The sequence below is a fragment of the Macaca fascicularis genome, chromosome 1 (genome assembly GCF_037993035.2).
Source record: "Macaca fascicularis isolate 582-1 chromosome 1, T2T-MFA8v1.1".
Lineage (NCBI taxonomy): Eukaryota > Metazoa > Chordata > Mammalia > Primates > Cercopithecidae > Macaca > Macaca fascicularis.
In genome coordinates, this window is record NC_088375.1 from 189,199,273 (window position 1) to 189,222,300 (window position 23,028).

General features: G+C 48.3%; 2 protein-coding genes across 4 annotated transcripts; one reads left to right on the top strand and one right to left on the bottom strand.

Annotated features, from left to right (window-relative positions):
- The first annotated feature begins 705 nt into the window (after positions 1-705).
- On the top strand, positions 706-11,115 carry PRDX1 (peroxiredoxin 1). 3 transcript variants are annotated; one of them, XM_045371993.1, is made up of 6 exons: positions 706-767; positions 3,719-3,835; positions 6,602-6,755; positions 7,398-7,520; positions 7,757-7,887; positions 10,748-11,115. In XM_045371993.1, the coding sequence occupies exons 2-6, from the start codon at positions 3,730-3,732 to the stop codon at positions 10,831-10,833; spliced, it is 600 nt and encodes a 199-aa protein (XP_045227928.1). In that variant the 5' UTR covers positions 706-767; positions 3,719-3,729; the 3' UTR covers positions 10,834-11,115. The 3 variants fall into 3 exon arrangements, with proteins under 3 accessions (XP_045227928.1, XP_015306963.1, XP_045227945.1); XM_015451477.2 differs by having other exon boundaries at positions 706-748; XM_045372010.3 differs by lacking the exon at positions 706-767 and adding an exon at positions 1,089-1,253.
- Positions 11,111-22,730, bottom strand: MMACHC (metabolism of cobalamin associated C). The gene is made up of 4 exons (XM_005543533.5): positions 22,617-22,730; positions 14,172-14,366; positions 13,366-13,518; positions 11,111-12,921 (listed from the first exon to the last, which is right to left on the bottom strand). Exons 1-4 carry the CDS (start codon positions 22,695-22,697, stop codon positions 12,502-12,504), a joined length of 849 nt encoding a protein of 282 aa, XP_005543590.3. The 5' UTR covers positions 22,698-22,730; the 3' UTR covers positions 11,111-12,501.
- Between the last annotated feature and the right edge of the window lie 298 nt (positions 22,731-23,028).

Below are 23,028 nucleotides of genomic sequence, written 5' to 3' on the forward strand. Positions count from 1 at the left end.
CATCAGGAAGTGTCTGAGGCCTTTTGCCTTACTGTGTAGGTCTGGCTAATGTGTAATATTTTGACTCAAGATTGTAAAGTCAAGTTATTCATCCGGGGAAAGGATGGTCGTGTAGCTGAATCAGCGTCCTAAACTGAACTTTCCCTTTGGCATAAGTTTAGGAGTCCTGATATTTTATTTTGCTTTACAACAGAAAGCAGCAACCCTGTAATCAAAGAGAACAATGAAGGAAGCTATCTAACCCATGAGGGTTACTGAGGATCTGCGCTGGGGTTAAGGCTGCTTAACTTAAGAAATATTCGGACAGACAGTTCTCATGGCTTGGTGTGGTTAGACGTGGTCATCCGTGGGCAGCAGCTAGGACGCTTACTCCGGTTTGGGCATTAAGGGCACAGTGCGTAGTGGTCCTGGAAGTAAAGGGAATCCTGGTTTTTCGCAGAGACCTTGGATTAACCTAAGCGTTTGGGTTTGGGAGCGGCCACAAGAGCGCCTCACTCCAGCCTCAGCCATCCGCAGCAGGGAGAGGTATTAGTATTTCCGCGCCCGCCCCCACGAGGAAAAGCGCCGAGTCATTCCGGTGGGGCGCGCCGGGCGGGGCTCGGGCCACATCCCCCTCCTCTTTCTTCTCTTCCAGAACCCCTGGTCCGCTCCGACTCTCGCGAGAGCCCTACTGGCTATAAAGGCAGCGCCCCGGGCGGATTTTGCGCGTTTTGTTCTTGCCTGTTTTGTTCTTCCGTGGTGTTGATCTGTGAGTTGTGTTAGGACTGGTGAGTGTGGGCAGCGCGGCCTCTGCGGAGTGAGGCGCGGCGCGCCTTTCTTGTCTGTTGCCTCTTCCTTCTCCTGTCCGGGGCTCGCCCGCCCTTGGGTGGGGGTACTGTGATGCGTGAGGCGGCCGGGGGAGACCCGGAGCCCGAGACTGCCTGAGCGCTACGCGCACCCCTCTCATGGGCCCCCCACGTAGGTGCGGGGACGTGGGACCCCAAGGCTAGCGTGGACTCGAGTCGAGTCGTTCCCCGGCAACTTGAGCACGTGGCGCGGCGTCTGGGCGGGCTGGTGGTGGGGTCTCCAAGACTAGCCTCCTGTCGGGCGGGGTGGGTTCGGGAAGCTTCTGGAATGGACCTGTATCCGGACTCGTGGCTGTAGAAGACAGCCTGTATTTTTGTCCATCTTGTGATAGGGTAAATGCTGTTCCGGGTCCTGAGCCTTGACTAGCTGCGGAGCTTCGGGTACCCTTTCCCCGTCTTTATTTTCCTGTACGTGGAATGGAGTTAGTGATGAGCCCAAATGTCCCCGCTGAAGCACTCTTTCTGCTGGTACTTTACACAGTGCTGGGGAGGGACAGGGGTACCTGAAGTGGGGTTCAGGGGTGTGGCCCTCGGCACTGGGCAGATCCCCTGAAGGGGCCCGGCGCCGGCCTGAAGCAGCCTTTACCCCGAATTGGTTGGGTTTGGTACTTGGGAGCCACCTGGGAAAGTAGGATGGGACGAGAAGGCCATTTGGGGACACCAAGTTGCAGCATGCATTAGTTTTTGGTTTTTGTTTTTTGTCGTTAAAGGTGTTAAGGACTTTTTAAAAAACAGTTTTTAAAGAACTTTAGGACTTGGAAAAACTTTTAGACTGCGGCTCAGTGGGTTAAAACTCTGTTTTTTTTTTGAGAGAGTCTCGCTCTGTCGGCCAGGCTGGAGTAGCAGTGGTGCGGTCTCGGCTTACTGGGACAACCTCTGTCTGCCGAACTCAAGCAATTCTCCTCCCTCAGTCTCGCGAGTAGCTGGAATTACAGGCGTGTGCCACCAAGCCCCGGCAAATTTTTGCTGTTTTTCTTTTCTTTTTTTTTGAGATGGAGTCTCGCTTTGTCGCCCAGGCTGGAGTGCAGTGGTGCGATCTCGGCTCACTGCAAGCTCCGCCTCGCGGGTTCAGCCATTCTCCTGCATCAGCTCCTGAGTAGCTGGAACTGCAGACGCCGGTCACCACGCCCGGCTAATTTTTTTTTTTTTTTGTAGTTGTAGTAGAGACGGGGTTTCACCATGTTGGCCAGGCCTGTCGCGAACTTTTTTTTTTTTTTTTTTTTGAGACGGAGTCTTGCTCTGTCTCCTAGGCTGGAGTGCAGTGGCGGGATCTCGGCTCACTGCAGCCTCCATCTCCCGGTTTCAAGTGATTCTCCTGCCTCAGCCTCCGGAGTAGCTGGGACTACGGGCGCGTGCCACCACACCCGGCTAACTTTTTGTATTTTTGTTAGAGACGGGGTTTAACTATGTTGGCCGGGCTATTCTCGAACTCCTGACTTGAGGTGATCTGCCTGTCTCAGCTACCAAAGTGCTGGCATTACAGGCCAAGATCTCGATGCTTATCTTGGTGTTGATCTGGGTGAATCCTGCGCAACCTTCCTTTTCAGAAGTAAATTGATTCTTGTTCTACTTCTTTTCGCCCTGGGATATTAGCCCAGAAGTCAGGAACCCATTTGTGAAGGGACTTCTAGGGCTTACACAATACCTAAAGATTTGAAATTAAGCAGACGCCAATATCTTGGTCTTCCCGCGCCCCCCCCCCCACCCACCGGCTTTTTTTTTTCTTCACTGTATGGCCCAGAGTGAAAAGTCTCACTCTGTCGCCCAGGCTGCAGTGCAGTGGTGTGATCTCGCCTTACTGCAACCTCTGCCTCCCGGGTTCAAGCGATTCACCTGCTTCAGCAGCCTCCTGAGTAGTTGCGATTACAGGCATGCACCACCACTCTCGGCTAATTTTTGTATTTTTAGTAGAGACAGGGTTTCACCATGTTGGCCAGACTGGTCTTGAACTCCTGACCTTGTGATCCGCCTGCCTCGGCCTTCGGAAGTGCTGGGATTACAGGTGTGAGCCACCGCGCCCAGTGGTCTTGCCTCTTAAAAGTTGGACTGGCTGGAAGGGTGCGGTGGCTCACACCTGTAATCCCAGCATTTTGGGAGGCTGAGTTGGGCGATCACCTGAGGTGAGGAGTTCGAGACCAGCCTGACCAACATGGAGAAACCCTTTCTCTAATAAAACTACAAAAAAATTAGCCGGGTGTAGTGGCTAGCGCCTGTAATCCCAGATACTCCGGAGGCTGAGGCAGGAGAATCACTTGAACCCTAGAGGTGGAGGTTGCGGTGAGCCGAGATAGCGCCATTGCACTCCAGCCTGGGCCCCAAGAGCGAAACTCCGTCCAAAAAAAATAAAATAAAACAAGTTGTGTTAGTTATAGGTCGACCGTGTGCTGTCTTTGACAAAGCTACCTGGAGAAAAGTCAAATATGCTTCTGACGTTATTAAGGCAGGTGGAGGCACAGTAATGGGAAAGGTCAACATGACTATGAGCCAAACAAAAGTGTTTGTGGCATTGTGCATTTGGATTCTGGTTTGAGAGTCTTCACCTGCCTCCCTCTCTGCTTCTGTCTAATGAATAAGATGCCACTGCACTAATTATGGTTCAGAAAGAGTGAGAGGTTTTCTTAGTATATAAAGAAATTGCCTTGTCGTTTTTAAATGAAAACAAAGGCTGAGATTCAGAGACTTGTTTTGTTTCAAAAGCTCTGATTGTGACCCTTGACTGCTGGCCTGAGCTTCTTACTAAAATAACATTTAATGTATTCAGGGACACTGGACAATGCCTTGATTGTTCTACAGCTAAGTCTCTTAAGTAGGTGAAGGCTGCTGGTTATCTAGAAAATTAAGGCTTGTTTCTAATTAATTTCTGTTATTTCTAGCTAATAGGAAGATGTCTTCAGGAAATGCTAAAATTGGGCACCCTGCCCCCAACTTCAAAGCCACAGCCGTTATGCCAGATGGTCAGTTTAAAGATATCAGCCTGTCTGACTACAAAGGTAAGAGAATTTACACTGGGCTCATTGAGATGGAGTTATTTTATATTCTAGGGATGGCTTGTTAGATTTGTGTCAGTGTTATGTTTGACTGTAAAACGTTTTGTCTCCTAGAAAGAAGTATTTAGGTTGTTACCTTCATGTTGAAGTAGTGATTATCAAGTGATTACAGGGTATATATCCTAGGACCAAACCACTTCTGGAGAAACCACATGCTTCATTATGTCTGGACATACTAGCTCAATTATCTTTTTAGTATTCCTCCTCTATTTTCTTTATTTATTTTTATTTTTGAGACAGGGTCTCATTCTGTCACCCAGGCTGGAGTGCAGTGGTGCAGTCATGGCTCACTGCAGCCTCTACCTCTCTGGACTCAGGCGATCCTCCCACCTCAGCCTCCCAAGTAGCTGGGACTGTAGGGGCAAGCCACCATGCCCGGCTAATTTTTGTGCTTTTTGTAGAGATGGGCACCATCTCCAACTCCTGGGCTCAAGCCCTCTACCTGCCCCAGCCTTTCAAAGTGCTGGGATAACAGGTGTGAGCTACTGCATCTGGCCCTCCTCTATTTTATTATTGGAGAAATTCGCATTATCTCTTGTTTTGTTTTGTTTTGTTTTTGAGACGGAGTCTCGCTCTGTCGCCCAGGCTGGAGTGCAGTGGCCGGATCTCAGCTCACTGCAAGCTCTGCCTCCCAGGTTTACGCCATTCTCCTGCCTCAGCCTCCCGAGTAGCGGGGACTACAGGCACCTGCCACCTCGCCTGGCTAGTTTTTTTGTATTTTTTAGTAGAGACGGGGTTTCACCGTGTTAGTCAGGATGGTCTCGATCTCCTGACCTCGTGATCCGCCCGCCTCGGCCTCCCAAAGTGCTGGGATTACAGGCTTGAGCCACCGCGCCCGGCTATCTCTTGTTATAAGAGACATTCTACATTTAAAGTCTCAGAACTCACTCAACTCTTTGGAGCTGTGACACTGCTTGTTCATTTGGGTCACATATATATTACAGTTGTTAATATTAAGCTGAGGGCTAGGCACTTTCCCTTGCCTGTTTTGACCCCAGAGGAGAGTTGATATTACAGATGGAACAACTCTCCTTTCTGTTGTCATAGTTTCATGCAGACACTTGGCAAGTTCTGTTGAGGCTCCTCCTTCCTTTACCTTGTAGTCCCAGAGCAGCTGGATCTCCTGGGACAGTTGAGGATATAGATTCCTTAGAATGCAAACCTGAAACTCAGGTGTCAAGTGTCCTTTTCTCAGTGGTGTAGCATCAGTTTCTGAAGTTAGTTTTTGCTAGAACATTTGACTAGGTTTCCTGACATAATCACAGTTTGTTGATGGGGCTTCTCCTAGCAAACAAGGTAAGTTGCACCGTAGGGAGGTGACCTTGGCCCAGGAGTATAAGCAGGAGGTCTAGGAGCAGCTGCTCTCTGCCCTCCAGGGTTTGACCTGCTGAGGCCCCATGGTGCTTGTTAGGCAAATCCCTGCAGGGGTTGTTTAGATGAGTTAGTTTCCAGTGATACTGCAAAGTGGTAATGTCTAAAAGGGCTGCTTGTTTGACTTTTTTTTTTTTTTGAGATGGAATTTTGCTCTTGTTGCATAGGCTGTAGTGCAGTGGCATGGTCTTGGGTCACTGCGACCTCCATCTCCCCAGTTCAAGTGATTCTCCTGGCTCAGCCTCCCGAGTAGCTGGGATTTCAGGCCCCCGCTATCACGCCCAGCTAATTTTTGTATTTTTAGTAGAGACACGTTTCACCATGTTGGTCAGGCTGGTCTTGAACTCCTGACCTCAGGTGATCCACCTGCCTCGGCCTACCAAAATGCTGGAATTACAGACATGAGCCACCATGCCAGGCTGAGCCACCACACCCAGCCTATTTGACTTTGCAAACATTGCTGCTACCTGGAAATGAGTGAATATTTGGAATTGTTCTGGTATTTAAGCCTGGTGGGTGTGGTGAAAAGGCTAGGCTGCCTGACCAGTTTGACGATCTGTTATTTCAGTGGTTAATCCCAGTGACTTCATTAAAATTGCAGCTAGAAGTTCTGTTACTCACTAGTACTTTTGTCTTTTCTCTGTCTCTCTCTGTGTATGTGTATGTATGTATTTTTTGTTGTTTTGAGACCGTCTTGCTCTGTTGCCCAGGCTGGCCTCAAACTCCTGGGGTCAAGGGATCCTCCCACCTCAGCCTCCCAAGTAGCTGGGACTACAAGCACGCACCACTGTGCCTGGCTTAAAATTTTTCCTGTCCTGTCAGGCACGTTAGGAACACATGTGATCACTTAAACCATGCTTGTTCCATTACTATGGTTCATCACGGGAGAAGTGCAAAGGCTCTGACTTCTTATTGGTGTCTTATCTCTACAGCAGAGGAGTGCTGCAATTCAGCTTCTCTGGGCGCTGTTTGTTAAGCGTTGGTATTAGGCCATGCTTATAAGTGCATTCTTGCTTTTGCTATCTTTGGAGAACTTGGTGTTTATGCTAATTTTAGCCACTCAGAAAAGATCAAAATTAGACTGAACAGTGTTTATTCTGTGGTTGGCAGCTAAGAATATGGAGGCAGGAGAATAAAGCATGGGATTGGAAGTTTCTTTCATTCAGGTTTTCCTAATGCACCAGGTTCTAAAAGTAGCTACTAGGAGACATCTATATCGAGCATCTTGGCATTTAGTGGTTATTGTGTCAGCCATCAACTTGCTTCTTTTTGTATAGGAAAATATAAAGCAAGGAAGTCTGTGTCAAATGCTAACCATGACTCCTGTTTTTCCCCCAGGAAAATATGTTGTGTTCTTCTTTTATCCTCTTGACTTCACCTTTGTGTGCCCTACGGAGATCATTGCTTTCAGTGATAGGGCAGAAGAATTTAAGAAACTCAACTGCCAAGTGATTGGTGCTTCTGTGGATTCTCACTTCTGTCATCTAGCATGGTAAATCTCTTGGTTCATTTGGCATATGAACTTTTTTTTTATTTTTTGAGATGGAGTCTCGCTCTGTCGCCCAGGCTAGAGGGCAGTGGTGTGATCTTGGCTCACTGCAAGCTCCGCCTCCTGGGTTCACGCCATTCTCCTGCCTCAGCCTCCAGAGTAGCTGGGACTACAGGTGCCCACCACCAGCCCGGCTAATTTTTTGTATTTTTAGTAGAGATGAGGTTTCATCGTGTTAGCCAGGATGGTCTCGATCTCCTGACCTCATGATCTGCCCGCCTTGGCCTCCCAAAGTGTTGGGATTACAGGTGTGAGCCACCGCACCTGGCCGCATGTGAACTTTTAAAACAGCAACTGGGAAGCTTTGGCAATAGACTTTCAAGTATTGGCTTCTCATGGAAGAAGTGCAAAGTCTGACTTTCTCTTACTGCTCATGACCTGGCAGCAGAGAAGCAGCAGCTTCAGTTGCAGTTGAGTGTACCCTAGTAACCTACCTTAACTGTTCTCAGCATTCACTTTATTGCTGGAAAAGGAAAAAAACAGTTTTTTTGGAAAGTTAGATTAGGAATATGGGAAAGGGGGAAAGAGGAATAGGTACAGTTAAGTCAAGAGTTTGAATGTAACTGTGTTTGCCTTTTGCCGTAGGATCAACACACCTAAGAAACAAGGAGGACTGGGACCCATGAACATTCCTTTGGTATCAGACCCGAAGCGCACCATTGCTCAGGATTATGGGGTCTTAAAGGCTGATGAAGGCATTTCATTCAGGTATGTCATCAGGACAAGTACCCAGTTGGCTGAAAGCCTTTTATTTGGAGAAATCTAGAGCCCTGATCTGTAGAGACTCCTTCATCATTTCATTCCTTTATGCAGGGGCCTTCTCACTAAGGCCAGGCCAGTATGAATGTGGAGACCAGTTCATTTCCTTAAGACTTCAAGCTTCTGTATTCTAACAAAGCACATCTTTAAACCTGTATTGCTTTTCCTTTCATCTCTTTTCCCAGGGGCCTCTTTATCATTGATGATAAGGGTATTCTTCGGCAGATCACTGTAAATGACCTCCCTGTTGGCCGCTCTGTGGATGAGACTTTGAGACTAGTTCAGGCCTTCCAGTTCACTGACAAACATGGGGAAGGTAAGCCATCTGTCTGATAAAAGGATAACAGAGTGGTGGTAGAATGGGAAAGATAGTAGGAACAGAAGCTACCTAATAAGAAAAGGGGTATTTCTCTTCAAGATATTGAAGCCCCTGGATTACAGTATGTGAGGGTGAGGGTAATGGAAAAGCTTGGGAAGGAGAATATAAAGACTTTTTATTCGAAGTGTACATACTCCTCTCTTCTGCCCTGCTCATTTAGAATCAGTCACTCCTAAAGATCTAACTTAATGTAGGATGATCTCACAGATGTATTAGGGCAAAACAAAATGGTTGGGAATCACATCTAGAGATGAAGCATGCCATTTAAAAAATAACTGTTGAGAGAAGAGGTTAATCCATATAGTTCATATTTGTATTTATTTATTTATTTATTTTTTGCAAGACAGAGTCTTGCTCTGTTGCCCAGGCTAGAGTGCAGTGGCGCAGTCTTGGCTCACTGTGACCTCCACCTCCCATGAGCCATCGCGCCCAGCCCAGACTAGCTTTCTAAGGCCCATTTTAGCTCTGATCTTGTAATTTAAAGAAAATGAAGTTTAGTGACTAGAGTCTGGATTAGTGGTGTATGTTTGGGAAGACCCAAAGGTGCTAGTTTGGCTAGCACCAAATAATCTTTTTACAGGGATTACTTTTTAATCCCTGTAAGAGTCTGATTATATAGGGATCAGTGAGCACTGATAACCAGGAGGTACCCTTTTCAGAAGGATGTGTGGGCAATTAGCCTGGACAGATAACACATGGCTCAGCTGACACCTGCTGAGACTGCCCCTTTGTGGGAGATGAGGTTCAGCATTAAGAAGGAGCCGGCAGTGGCAAAGTAGGCCCTTTAACTGGACTTTCCTGGGAACCTACATACAGGTTAGTCTCCCGAACACAAGCTTTCATGACTCAGAAGCTTGCTTCTTCAGACTCTATTGGTCTCTTCTGCTTCCCATCCCACTGGAACATGTACAGCTTCTTAAATAGGCACCATTCAAGAGCCTATGAATGCCAAACACTATATATATATATATATTTTTTTTTTTTTTTTTTTTTTTTTTTGAGACAGAATCTTGTTTTGTTGCCCAGACTGGAGTGCAGTGGTGTGATCTCGGCTTACTGCAGCCACCACCTCCTGGGTTCAAGCAATTCTCTAGCATCAGCTTCCTGAGTAGCTAGGACTACAGGGGCCCACCACCATGCCCCACTAATTTTTGTATGTTTTGTAGAGATGCGATTTTGCCATGTTGGCCAGGCTGGTCTCAGAACTCCTGAGCTCAAGCTCAAGCAGTCCTCCGCCTTGGCCTCCCAAAGCACTGGGATTATAGGCGTGAACCACTGTGCCCGGCTGCCAAACACTTGTTTTTTTGAGATGGAGTCTCGCACTGTCATCCAGGCTAGAGTGCAGTGGTATGATCTCAGCTCACTGCAACCTCTGCATCAAGCAATTCTCCTGCCTCAGCCTCCCGAGTACCTGGGATTATAGGCGCTCACCACCACGCCCAGCTAATTTTTTATATTTTTAGTAGAGACGGGGTTTCATTATGTTGGCCAGGCTGGTATTTATTTGCTTTTATGCTGTTCTTTCCAACTTGTTTATCTTTAGGACCTGTATTGTAACCCTTTGATATCACTAAAGCCAATAACTAACAATCAGATGGAGATTTTAGGAAAATAATGGCAGCTTGTCCTTCTATTTAGCTCTTGTTCCATCTGTACCTTATGCCTAGAGAGCTGTTTGTAGAGTCTTGATATTTGAGGTTATGATATCCTTGGACCAAAGAGGGGCCTCCCTATGTCTCACTTGAGCAATTGAGACTCTTGCTGCTCCTGCTGGACTTTGATTACATGTCTCGTAGAATATGACAGCACATGGTAGTGGAAAAATCAGGCCAGGTGCGGTGGCTCACGCCTGTAATCCTAGCACTTTGGGAGGCCGAGGCAGGCAGATCACCTGAGGTCAGGAGTTTGAGATCAGCCTGGCCAACATCGTGAAACCCCATCTCTACTAAAAATACAAAAATTAGCCGGGTGCGGTGGCAGGCGCCTGTAATCCCAGCTACTTGGGAGGCTTATGCAGGAGAATTGCTTGAACCTGGGAGACCAAGGTTGCAGAGAGAGGTGGGGATCACGCCACTGCACTCCAGCCTGGGCAACACAGCGAGACTCCATCTCAAAAAAAGAAAAAGAAAAATGAGAGATTAGTCCCCTTGCCTCACTTTCTTCAGGCTAGCCTGAGACACATTCTTAGGCATTGTCAGGAAAAGGTTGAAGGCTGTGCTTTCTGTATACATTCACGAAAAATCTCAAACTTTGCCTTTTGCTTACCGAGGGGTAGATGGCAGTTACTTAATGAAACAAGCAGGGGCTTCTATTAAGTTCTTGATCCTTTATAAGGTTCAGGCTTTCCAGTTTGGTAGCGTTAGAAGAATGCTGAGAAGGCAGACTGAGGTTGCTGCCTTCAGAGTTCTGAAAGGCTGTCAGAGGGAAACAGTTTAGTGTTAAGGGTTTACATAGTTCTATGTGTATCATTTACTTAGCTTTTTTTTTTTCCCTTAAGGACTAGAGAGTGTTGGCAAATCATTTAAACTTGCCTTTTTTGTGGAAAATTTAAATTTTAAGTGCTACATGAATAAATTAGGCATAATAGTATCTTAAGGCTGTGGTGATGATTATATAATGTTTGTAAAATAGTTAGGTTACACTAAAAGGCTGAATGATCTTAGACCGATTGCAGGGGTAGGTTTCCTGGTATCTGAGTGTTCAGGCTCTTTAGGGTGCAGAACTGGTTTTGTCCATAGGAGAATGGTGGTGCATACCATTGAGAAGGTTATTAATTAGTGGTACCTTTCTTTTGCAGTGTGCCCTGCTGGCTGGAAACCTGGCAGTGATACCATCAAGCCTGATGTCCAAAAGAGCAAAGAATATTTCTCCAAGCAGAAGTGAGCGCTGGGCTGTTTTAGTGCCAGGCTGCAGTGGGCAGCCATGAGAACAAAACCTCTTCTGTATTTTTTTTTTTTCCCCATGAGTAAAACACAAGACTTCAGATTCAGCCGAATTGTGGTCTGTTACAAGGCAGGCCTTTCCTACATGGGGTGGAGAGACCAGCCTTTCTTCCTTTGGTAGGAATGGCCTGAGTTGGTGTTGTGGGCAGGCCACTGGTTTGTATGATGTATCAGTAGAGCAACCCGTTAATATTTTGTAGTTTGTATTAAACCTGAACTGAGACCTTGATGAGTCTTTATTTTAGGAGGTATATTACTAGCTTTTGATTTTAAGAGGAATTTACTCTGCTTTCCCTGTTTAGGGGAAAATGAGAGCTGCCTCCAAATCGGGATTATATTGACACAGGTAGACACAGGGAATGGAACTGAATGAACCCAAGGTGTTAACATTTTGTTTCACTACACATGAGGGAGAAGAATAAGCCCTGCTATAGTGTTGACTGGAGCATGGCGACTTATGCCACAGACTGGGTTGCCAGTTAGTCTCGGTGTGACTACTTGGACACCTATTTTTACTTGGACACACTATTCAAAGGGCTGCATGGGAACCAGAAACTTGGCCTCTTCTGATAAATGCCTGGTACCTGCTATGTAAAAGAGAGTTGGAGGTTTCTTTTTCTTTTGAACTGGCAGAAAGAGGAAGACAGAAAGGGCTGGTGGCCTCGGGTAGGGCTTTCAGTAGTTGTACAGTACTGGGCAATTCTTAGCCTTCCCTGGGTTCTAGCCTTGATTAGAGATAGTCTTTTTTAGTGTCACTATGTTGCCCAGACTGGTTCTGAACTCCTCGCCTCAAGTGGTCCTCCGCCTCAGCCTCCCAAAATGGTGGGATTAGAGGTGAGAGCCACAGTGCCTGGCCAAAGCCCGTTTTGATCCTCATTTATATGTCATTGTCCTTAGAGAGGTTGTCAGCTGGGAAAAGTTATTCTGGGCCCTTGAGGCCAGGGTAGATTGAGAACTGAGGATACTTCTGTGTGTCATGTGATACCATTCCAGCCACTTGTCTTCCTCAGGTACTCCAACCTGCCCAGCCCTCTAGAACCCAGACTACACCCATGAGCAGCAGTACAGAATTCCCAGGGCCTTTGGTAACAGCCAACATACAGTTTACTGTATGTCAGGTACTTTCCAAAGTGCTGTACACGTGTTTATTCAGTTCCTACGTGAGGTAGGTACTTTTTTCTTTTTTTGAGACAGTCTCAGACTGTCGCCCAGGCTAGAGTGCAGCTATGCAATCTCGGCGCCAAAAAATGAGCCAGGTGTGGTGGCAGGCACCTGTTGTTCCAGCTACTCGGGAGGCTGAGGCAGAGAACTGCTTGAACCCAGGAGTCGGAGGTTGCAGTGAGCGGAGATTGCGCCACTGCACTCCAGCCTAGGTGACAAGAGTGAGACTGTCTTAAAAAAAAAAAAAATTGCATTTGAAGGCAGATGGGAATTCTGGTTTCCTGGCCTTTATCTTGGCCAAACTTCCTTGAGCCTTGTTACCTTCATGGAAGATCTCTATGGTATTATCAAAAATAGTAATCTTGTACTCAGAACCTTTTCCTTTGCCAAAGCCAATTAAGTCCTAGCAAGTACCTCCATAAATCAGGGTCTACATGGGAGAAAGGTATCAAGGGCCAGGGGATGCAGGTGGTGAGACCCTGGGGCTGAGCCAGCTCCGGGCTCTGCTGGGCTTCCCAGGCTTCTTGGGGGTGTGTGTGGTAAAAGGAAAGTCTGGGGAGGGAGAACTAGGCTTCTCTGAGGGCTGAACCAAGCCCAGGAGGGCCAATCGTTGGGCAGGCGGAGTGGAGAAGTAGGCCTTCTGCTCTTCGGAGTAGCGCTCCTGGGGTGTCACAGCATCCCGGTAAGTCCAGTCTCGCCAGTGGAAATTGAAGCCTTCGAGTAGGGCGATACGGGCAGCTCTTGTAGGTACACAGTCATGAGGTTTTCTGGGTGGCAGATCTGGCACCTCTATCCCTGGCAGCAGCACTACCCCTCGGATGGCAAACCAGCCCCCAAATCGGGGGTGTATGCACACACCTGATATGTGCTGGGGTGAGTGAAGAAAAGCAAGGTCACGGAGGTCCCCTTGGCACCAAGTCCAACTGCCATCATTGCAAGCTAGGCCTGTTCATTTATTTCCCACTCAGTGTACGCTGACTACATAAACTTCTGTCCCTTATGAAAGGGTTGGCAAACCCTTTCATAAACTATTCTGAGCACAAGGAAGGGCTTGGGCTTACCCAGTCTCACCACTATTCTGAACACTGCTGTGCCCCCTCTATCCTAAGATGGTTCTGCAGACTAGGTTTTCTGATCTCACAAGTCCCCAGTCAATCACATGTGACAGGACTGCCCCCCTGTCCAGGACAAAGCTTATTTGTTCTGGGTTGTGTCAAACAAATCCATCCAGGGAAGGCTGAGGAATGTGGGACCTGGTAGGGAGAGGCCTTTACCAGTCTGTCTCAGTCTCTATTTACATTTTCCCTCTCACCTGGTTCCCCCATGGGTCAGCCTCCACATCTTGTCGTTGGTAGTAGTAAGCAGCCCCTGCCACATGGGCTGCTGTCTGGGCCAGGATCTTGGGGCGTCGGTTGGGGTGCACTTCGTAGTCAGCAATGACTTCTATCTGCAGCTCTGGGAGGCTCTGGAACAGTGGACAAGATAGAGGGTACTGTCAGCATGAAGGGAGTTATGACCTTATCCTAGGGAGCCCTAGTTTGTTTGTGAACATGGTCCTGTCCTCAGAAAGGAAAACATGACCTTAACTTGGGAGGCTCCAGTGTGGACATAGTTATAGTTATTTCCAGAAGTGCCCATGTTTGAAGGGAAATACACAAGTTCTGGTGTGGAGGAAGGCATGGCCAGCTTTGGGGAGATCCAGTGGGTGTGTACATAGTTATGTGTATATGTGAGTGTGTGTTGGGAGAATATTGTTCTGTCCTCAAAAGGACAGCATAAAGCTTGCAGGTCTAGGGCAAAGCAACACCTGGGGAATGTTGAACTCATTCCTATTCCACTTGGAGGCCAAGGAAAACCTGGTCTGAGGTTCATGTAGTTGCCCATCAGTGTAGGGTGAGAGAGACTGATTACACACTGGGGTACTGGTAGAGGAGGGTAGTGGAACTTGGGTGTGTGAGAAGGCAGAATGAGGAAAGATCACAGAATGTCAAGCCTGACTTTAGGACATCATTTCACCTTTGAAGTGGCTCCTAGCCTTAGGTCTAGATCCTGCATTGAGGCTGGAGGAACTGGAGGCAGCTGTGGCTTTGGGAGGTGGGGGAAAACAGCCTTCCTCACCTCTCTAACACGGCCCAGATGGTAGGCCACACACTGGTCCACTGGGTCGGTCAGCATTCGGAGGTGGCAGCTCTGCAAGAAGGGCTTGAGGGCCTGGTCAAACATGGCAGGTGTGCTGAGTACCAGGAAGGCCAGGGTAGGTCCTGGCAGCAGTAGGTGGAAGGCTGGAGGCAAGAGTTCATTGTACCATGCCACCTGAAACAGAAAGTTCAGGCCAGGCTGGAGAGGGCCAGTCTAGGCCTTAGCCTGGCCCACACCTTAACCTTCAGGCCTCCCACTTTTGCCCCAGCCTCCAGCTCACTCATTCAGTTAATTTTCACTGATGCTATGTGATTTATTTTTACCAGCAACTCAACTGAATTTGACAGGGAATTATTTTTTGAGACAGAGTCTTGCTCTGTCACCAAGGATGGAGTGCAGTGGTGTGATCTTGGCCCACTGCAACTTCGGCCTCTCAGATTTCAAGTGATTCTCGTGCCTCAGCCTCCTGAGCAGCTGGGATTACAGACGTGCACCACCACGCCTGGCTATTTTTTGTATTTTTAGTAAAGACGGCGTTTCGCCATGTTGGCCAGGTTGGTCTCGAACCCTTGGCCTCACTAGGACCCACCTGCCTCAGCCTTCCAAAGTGCTGGGATTATATAGGCGTGAGCCACCGAGCGTGGCCCAGGGAATTATTTATTTGTTTATTGAAGGACTGACTGATAACAAATAATTCAGGCCTCATCCAACTACAAATGAACCAATGAAAATGAAAAACCCTGCTGGGCGTGGTGGCTCACAGCTATAATCCCAGCACTTTGGGAGGCTGAGGCAGGTGGATCACCTGAGGTCTGGAGACCAGCCTGGCCAACATGGTGAAACCCTGCCTCTACTAGAAATACAAAAATTAGACAAGCATGGTGGCGCTCGCCTGTAATCCCAGCTACTCAGGAGGCTGAGGCAGGAGAATCGCTTGAACCTGGGAGGCAGAGGTTGCAGTGAGACAAGATCGTGCCATTGCACTCCAGCCTGGGTGATGGAGTGAGACCTCGCCTCAAATAATAATAAAAGAAAATGAAAACCCAGGAATGAGGCCCCACAGAGCAGAGTTCCTAAATCCACAACTGACTGAGGTGCTTGAGGGCACAGGAACAGTCAAAGTGGCTGTCAATGCACTTGTCCTCCAAGTTCAACACCTTGAAGGTATTCTAAGACAAAAGCAAGATTGGAGATTTCTCAAAGCAGAATCAACATATGATGCTATAACAGTTGTTCAGAAAAATATTGTTAATCTGGAGAAGCATGTTGCTGCAGCCAAGCCTGAGAGGGAGAAAACCACCTGAACCCTCAATGCTGTTCATGCCACAGCCCAACTCATCCTCAAATGACACAAAACGATGTGGTTCCACCAGTCTCTTCCCAACCAGCACTTCTTTACCCTTTTGATATGTCGCCAGGGGAAACTATCAGCAGCAGCAAGCTACGTCTCCGCTGAAGATCAAGGGGTTATAATAGATGAAAACTTCACTATGTCCAGAGCATCTCCATACAGACAGATCAAAGACAACACCATAGTTCCAGGCTATGTAACCCTAACTCTAGAGATGAATTTGGAGAGAACAGGCAGTTTCTTTCTTTTTTTTTTTTTTTTTGAGATGGAGTCTCGCTCTGTTGCCCAGGCTGGAGTGCAGGGGCGTGATCTTCGCTCCCTGCAACCTCCGCCTCCCGGGTTCAAGTGATTCTCCTGCCTCAGTCTCCCGAGTAGCTGGGACTACAGGTGCGTGCCACCACGCCCAGCTAATTTTGTATTTTTAAGAGAGACGGGGGTTTCACCATGCTGGCCAGGATGGTCTCGATCTCCTGACCTCATGATCCACCTGCCTTGGCCTCCCAAAGTGCTGGGATTACAGGCATGAGCCACCGCGCCCAGCCCAGGCAGTTTCTTAAAATACTGTTTTTAGGCTGGGCATGGTGGCTTACACCTGCAATCCCAGCACTTTGGGAGGCTGAGGCAGGAGGACTGCTTGGGGCCAAGAGTTTGAGACCAGCCTGGTCAACAGAGCAAGAACTTGTCTTTATTTTTTTATTTTAATTAATTAATTTTTTTTTAGATGGAGTCTCACTCTGTTGCCAGGCTGGAGTGCAGTGGTGCAGCCTCGGCTCATTGCAACCTCCACCTCCCAGGATTCAAGTGATTCTCCGGTCTCAGCCTCCCGAGTTGCTGGGACTATAGGCGTGCGCCACTATGCCCAGCTAATTTTTGTATTTTTTAGTAGAGATGGGGTTTCACCATGTTGGCCAGGATGGTCTCGATCGCTTGACCTCATGATCCACCTGCATCGGCCTCCCAAAGTGCTGGGATTATAGGCGTGAGTCACCGCGCCTGGCGAGAACCTATCTTTAAAAACAAAGCCCCCCCACCCTTTTAAAAAAATGTATACAGTCTCACTGTCACCCACTGTCACTGCTAGGGTGCAGTGGCATGATGTTGGCTCACTGCAACCTCTGCCTCCTGGGTTCAAGTGATTCTTGTGCCTCAGCCTCCCAAGTAGCTGGGATTATGGGCGTGTGCTACCAGGCCTAGCTAATTTTTTGTACTTTTAGTAGAGACAGGGCTTCGCCATGTTGGCCAGGCTGGTCTCGAACTCCTGGCCTCAACTGATCTGCCTACCTTGGCCTCCCAAAGTGCTAGGATTACAGGCGTGAGCTTCCATGACAGGCCAAAAAAACCATTTTTATCAGTTGATGAACTGACGCTACCAAAGAGGCTAGAAACATACTTAACCTCTGACTTGAGCCCATCAGGGGTTTTCCTGCTTTTTTTTTTTTTTTTTTTTTTGAGACAGTCTTGCCCTGTCACCTAGGCTAGAGTGCAGTGAGGTGATCACAGCTCACTGCAGCCTCAACCTCCCTCCCTCAGGCAATCATCCCACCTCAGCCTCCCGAGTGGCCGGGACCACAGGTGTGAACCACCACACCTGGCTGGCTAATTAAAACAAAAAAATAATTTGTTGTAGAGACAGGGTCTCCCTATGTTGCCCAGGATGGGATTTTCCTGCTTTTGACAGACTTTCTTGTTACCATGCTCAACACCCCTAACAGGAATCTTGTATTTTTTTTTTTGAGACGGAGTCTCGCTGTGTCGCCCAGGCTGGAGTGCAGTGGCCGGATCTCAGCTCACTGCAAGCTCTGCCTCCTGGGTTTTTACGCCATTCTCCTGCCTCAGCCTCCCGAGTAGCCGGGACTACAGGCGCCCGCCACCTCGCCCGGCTAGTTTTTTGTATTTTTTAGTAGAGACGGGGTTTCACCGTGTTAGCCAGGATGGTCTCGAACTCCTGACCTCGTGATCCGCCCGTCTCGGCCTCCCAAAGTGCTGGGATTACAGGCTTGAGCCACCGCGCCCGGCCTTTTTTTTTTTTTTTTTTTTTTTGAGACTGAGTCTGGCTCTGTCGCCCAGGCTGGAGTGCAGTGGCCGGATCTCAGCTCACTGCAAGCTCCACCTCCCGGGTTTACGCCATTCTCCTGCCTCAGCCTCCCGAGTAGCTGGGACCACAGGCGCCCGCCACTTCGCCCGGCTAGTTTTTTGTATTTTTTAGTAGAGATGGGGTTTCACCGTGTTAGCCAGGATGGTCTCGATCTCCTGACCTCGTGATCCGCCCGTCTCGGCCTCCCAAAGTGCTGGGATTACAGGCTTGAGCCACCGCGCCCGGCTTTTTTTTTTTTTTTGAGATGGAATTCTGCTTTTGTTCCCCAGGCTGGAGTTTGTGGCGCAATCTTGGCTCACTGCAACCTCCGCCTCCTGGGTTCAAGATATGTCTGATCCAGTTTTGTTTTGTTTTTGAGACAGTCTTTCTCTGTTGCCCAGGCTGGAGTGCAGTGGTGCCATTTCAGCTCACTGAAACCTCCACCTCCTAGGTTCAAGCGATTCTCCTGCCTCAGCCTCCCGAGTAGCTGGGATTACAGGTGTCTGCCAGCATGCCTGGCTCATTTTCTGTATTTTTAGTTGAGACGGGGTTTCGTCATGTTGGTGAGGCTGGTCTTGAACTCCTGACCTCAGATGGTCCACCCGCCTCCGCCTCCCTAAAGTGCTGGGATTACAGGCATGAGCCACCGTGCCTGGCCAGCAAGCTTATGTTTTTGAGGTTGACCAATCAGCAAAGCAAATATGTGATTAATGCAAACTTTATTTTCAGTTTTAGGACACACAATATTTGCTTTTGTCCACTTGGCCTGGACATCCAAGAAATTGGATTCACCTGTAACACACTGTCTACACCCACATTCACACACTGAACATGGAGAAGAACTGTCACAAGAAGCCTGAACTAAAGACCTGTAACATAACCTGCAATGAACTTGCTAAATCACATAGTTGTGGAGGTTGCTGCTGTTCACACGAAGTGCTATGGATATACCTGCATCACTTACTGGGGATTTCTGACTCATAGTGCAGAACACTTGACACAGGTCTACACAGGCTACCTGGGGTTGTGCATTACTGGGACAGAGTGGGATGACCATTACTCGTTTGATTGTAGCTGGTTTTACTGCTGTAACAGATAAGTGAAGTCTGTGTCAGTGCTCAACTCATAATGTGACTGTTGTGGTTAGGTCTCTTCCCCCTCATGTCTACTATAGGTTCATGTATTATATGACAAGGAACTTAGAATAGAGAGGCAGAAATCCCAGCTACTCAGGAGGCTGAGGCAGGAGAATTGCTTGAACCCGGGAGGCAGAGGTTTCAGTGAGCCGAGATGGCGCCATTGCACTCCAGCCGGGGCAACAGAGTGAGACTCCATCTCAAAAAAAAGGAAGAAAGGCAGAGAGTTATTGAGTTATTATTATTATTATTATTATTATTATTATTGAGATGGAGTTTCGCTCATTTGCCCAGGCTGGAGTGCAATGGTGCAATCTCCGCTCACCACAACCCCCACCTCCCAGGCTCAAACAATTCTCCTGCCTCAGCCTCCTGAGAGCCGGGATTACAGGTGCACACCACCACACCCAGCTAATTTTCTATTTTTAGTAGAGACGGGATTTCACCATGTTGGCCAGGCTGGTCTTGAACTCCTGACCTCCAGTAATTCACTCACCTTGGCCTCCCAAAGTGCTGGGATTACAGGTGAGAGCCACCACGCCTGGCCACAGAAAGTTCTAGTAGGCAGAATCAACTAAGAACAGCAGAAATGACTGTACTATAGCTAGTGCAATGACAGGGTCAGATGGGGTCCTCTGAAATTAGAAAAGGCTTCCTTGTGGCTGGGCATGGTGGCTCATGCCTGTAATCCCAGCACTTTGAGAGGCCGAGGTGGGCAGATCACCTGAGGTTGGGAGTTGAAGACCAGCCTGACCAACATGGAGAAACTCTGTCTCTACTAAAAAAAATACAAAATTAGCCGGGCGTGTTGGTGCATGTCTGTAATCCCAGCTACTCTGGAGTCTAAGGCAGGAGAATCACTTGAACCTGGGAGGCAGAAGTTGCAGTGAGCTGAGATCGCACCATTGCACTCCAGCCTGGGCAACAAGAGCAAAACTCCGTCTCAAAAAAAAAAAAAAAAAAGAAAAGAAAAGAAAAGGCTTTCTTGGATGCTAAGTCTTGAAGGCTAGAAAATCAACTGGTCAACTGTCAGGTTGATGTGGGGAGGAGAATCTGGTGTGCATTTATTATTTATATTTCACCAAAAAAGACATAAACTCACTGGTATGTATTTTAAAAAGAGGTCACAGACTAAGTGCGGTGACTCATGCATGTAATCCCAGTGCTTTGGGTGGCCAAAGCAGGAGGACCACTTGAGGCCAGGAGTTCAAGACCAGCCAGGGCAACAAAGTGAGACACTGAGTTTTGGTGCATGCCTGGAGTCAGTTACTTGGGAGACTGAAGTGGGAGGATCACTTGAGCCCAGGAGTTTGAGGCTGCAGTGAGCTATGATTGCACCACTGCACTCCAGCCTGGAGGACAGAGTGAGACTTTGTCTCTAAATAAATAAAGAATAAAATAAACAGAAGTCACAGCATAAGCAAACACACTGGCAGAAAATTCCTGGGCATATTTGAAAATTGTCTAGTTTGGTGGAAGTGAAGGGTCCGTAGAGGGAATCAGAGGGAGAGAAGGCTGGAGAGATCAATAGGAGTGAGATTTTGATTGGCTTTGAATACCAATTTAAAGAATATGAATTTAATTTGGTGACAGTGAAGAGTCACTGATGATTTAAGAAGTAAACTAGCATGATCAGTTTTAGATCAAACTGGCTGCAGTGTGGAGGATGGACTGGAGGTAAAATGACAGCAAGGAGGTTATTACAGTAATCCAAGTGAGAAATGGTGGCCTGAACCACAGCATAGACGGGTGGAATAGAAGGGAATGGACTTGGGAGATTCAGTAGACAGTCTTATAGGATGTGGGGGTAGAGAGGTGAGAGGTAGGAGCCTAGGGTGACTGGCAGGGCTGCAGTTGGCTTTGTTCAGTACAAAAACTCCTAATACCCAGGTCTACTCAATTTGCCAGATAGGTATTTTCACTCTTCCACATACCTGCCATCCACTGAAACAGTGTCTCAAAGAGTTAAAGGTTGATCTGCAACAAATAGCTTTTGTTTTCTCAAAAACCCAGTGTCATAATATTGGCTTCTGGCACATCAGGCATCAAGCCCTTTTACTTGGTAACACCACACCACTATCTCCACACTTTTTTTTTTTTTTTTTTTTTTGAGACGGAGTCTCGCTCTGTCGCCCAGGCTGGAGTGCAGTGGCCAGATCTCAGCTCACTGCAAGCTCCGCCTCCCGGGTTCCTGCCATTCTCCTGCCTCAGCCTCCCGAGTAGCTGGGACCACAGGCGCCGCCACCTCGCCCGGCTAATTTTTTGTGTTTTTTTTTTTTTTTTTTTTTTGACGGAGTCTCCCTGTGTCGCCCAGGCTGGAGTGCAGTGGCCGGATCTCAGCTCACTGCAAGCTCCGCCTCCCGGGTTTTTACGCCATTCTCCTGCCTCAGCCTCCCGAGTAGCCGGGACTACAGGCGCCCGCCACCTCGCCCGGCTAGTTTTTCGTATTTTTTAGTAGAGACGGGGTTTCACCGTGTTAGCCAGGATGGTCTCGAACTCCTGACCTCGTGATCCGCCTGTCTCGGCCTCCCAAAGTGCTGGGATTACAGGCTTGAGCCACCGCGCCCGGCCTTGTGTTTTTTTTTAGTAGAGACGGGGTTTCGCCGTGTTAGCCAGGATGGTCTCGATCTCCTGGCCTTGTGATCCGCCCGTCTCGGCCTCCCAAAGTGCTGGGATTACAGGCTTGAGCCACCGCGCCCGGCTATCTCCACACTTTTACTCAATCTTTTTCTGATATTTGGGATGTACATAACCCTCCTTCCTTCCAATCTATCTTTTCATATATAGCTTAATTCCATTTTTTCTGGCAAGACCAGTCTCAAGCTAGACCCAACCTACTTCTCCCTCTATATCCTCTCCCAGGTCTGCTGTGAGCCACTCGGTGGAAGGAATGGGAAGTGGGTAGTCTCTTAAGCATCAGGCAGAGGGCTCAAGCTGAGTTGATTTAGCTTTGTAACTTAACTGCTCAGTGCACAGGGCACTGATGTTGGGAAATATAACTGTGTAAATGGGGGTCGGGGTGCGGTGCTGAGATTGCTGTGCCAGGCGAGTGTACAAAGTTTCATTACCCAGTCCAGCACTGATGACTGGAAATATCATGAATTATCCTTCTGTTGGTAGAGGGAACAAACCAGCCAATTGTTTGCCTGTTCATTACCAGGAATGCCGTCCCTCTTCAGCTGACCTAAATCATAGCTATGCAAACCTTCTGGGCTTTGACCTCTCCTAAATCCTTTAGGAAGTTCCAAGGTGACTCTGCCTCACAGGTCCCTTTCTTCTTGTAAATTATATAGGTGACAATCTGAGCCACACACGTTACAGGTCATATGGTGTCTCCTGTTAACCAATCCGGCATTATACTATATGGGGGTAAAAGGACAAACATGGGACAACTTTTTTTTTTTTTTTTTTTTTTGAGATGAGTTTCGCTGGTTGCTCAGGCTGGAGTGCAATGGCGCAATCTCGGCTCACTGCAACCTCCGCCTCAGGGGTTACAGCGATTTTCCTGCCTCGGCCTCCCCAGTAGCTGGGATTACAGGCATGCACCAATATGCCCGGCTAATTTTGTATTTTTAGCAGAGATGGGGTTTCACCATGTTGGCCAGACTGGTCTCGAACTCCTCACCTCAGGTGATCCGCCTGCCTCTGCTTCCCAAAGTGCTGGGATTACAGGTGTGAGCCACCACGCCCGGCCTCGACCACTATCTTTTTAACCCAAGCCCCCACTGAAACCCTGTCCCTGTTGTCACATGGACATTGGGCTGCAGGAACACAGGAGGAGCAGAGGCTCCTGAGGCCTCACGCCAGTTGCAACGAAGCCAATCATAGATCTCGCCCTAGAGCAGCAGGAGGGATAAACTAACCTGGAAGGGGTAAACCTCGAAGCCAAAAGGACATAGCATGTCCTCGATCTTCTGCTTCAGCTCTGCGACTTTCGGCTCCATAGCTCACGTTACACGCTGAGCTTGCCGGGGAATGAAGTCTCAAGGACAATTGGGCCGTTACGTTTTGAGTCAACTTCGACTCCATTTCCCAGGTAGGAAACGGGTAAAATAGCGGGACAGTATTGGCTATGCGCGATGCATCTTGGGATGCGTAGTTTGTTCGATCCCTGGAGACAGCTACACGGAATCAGGAAGACTCAGTTTCCCGGCAAGCTACACGGTGGGGGTGTGCATGTACGTGTCTCTTCCAGGGAAAGGTAGTTCCGCCGCCTCCATCGCCGGTTGTGTTTGCGAAAGGCGAACTCAGTTTCCCAGGTGGCGCAGCGGCAGC

What these genes read in the sequence shown, in the direction of transcription:
- PRDX1 (XM_045371993.1), top strand. Translation starts at nt 3,730, where the DNA reads ATGTCTTCAGGAAATGCTAAAATTGGGCACCCTGCCCCCAACTTCAAA. An exon ending in CAGCCTGTCTGACTACAAAG is followed by an intron (nt 3,836 to 6,601) that starts GTAAGAGAATTT and finishes TTTTTCCCCCAG; the next exon opens with GAAAATATGTTGTGTTCTTC. An exon ending in GATGAAGGCATTTCATTCAG is followed by an intron (nt 7,521 to 7,756) that starts GTATGTCATCAG and finishes CTCTTTTCCCAG; the next exon opens with GGGCCTCTTTATCATTGATG.
- MMACHC (XM_005543533.5), bottom strand. Translation starts at nt 22,697, where the DNA reads ATGGAGCCGAAAGTCGCAGAGCTGAAGCAGAAGATCGAGGACATGCTA. An exon ending in TCGAGGTTTACCCCTTCCAG is followed by an intron (nt 14,367 to 22,616) that starts GTTAGTTTATCC and finishes TTTCTGTTTCAG; the next exon opens with GTGGCATGGTACAATGAACT. An exon ending in ATCTGGGCCGTGTTAGAGAG is followed by an intron (nt 13,519 to 14,171) that starts GTGAGGAAGGCT and finishes CCACTGTTCCAG; the next exon opens with AGCCTCCCAGAGCTGCAGAT.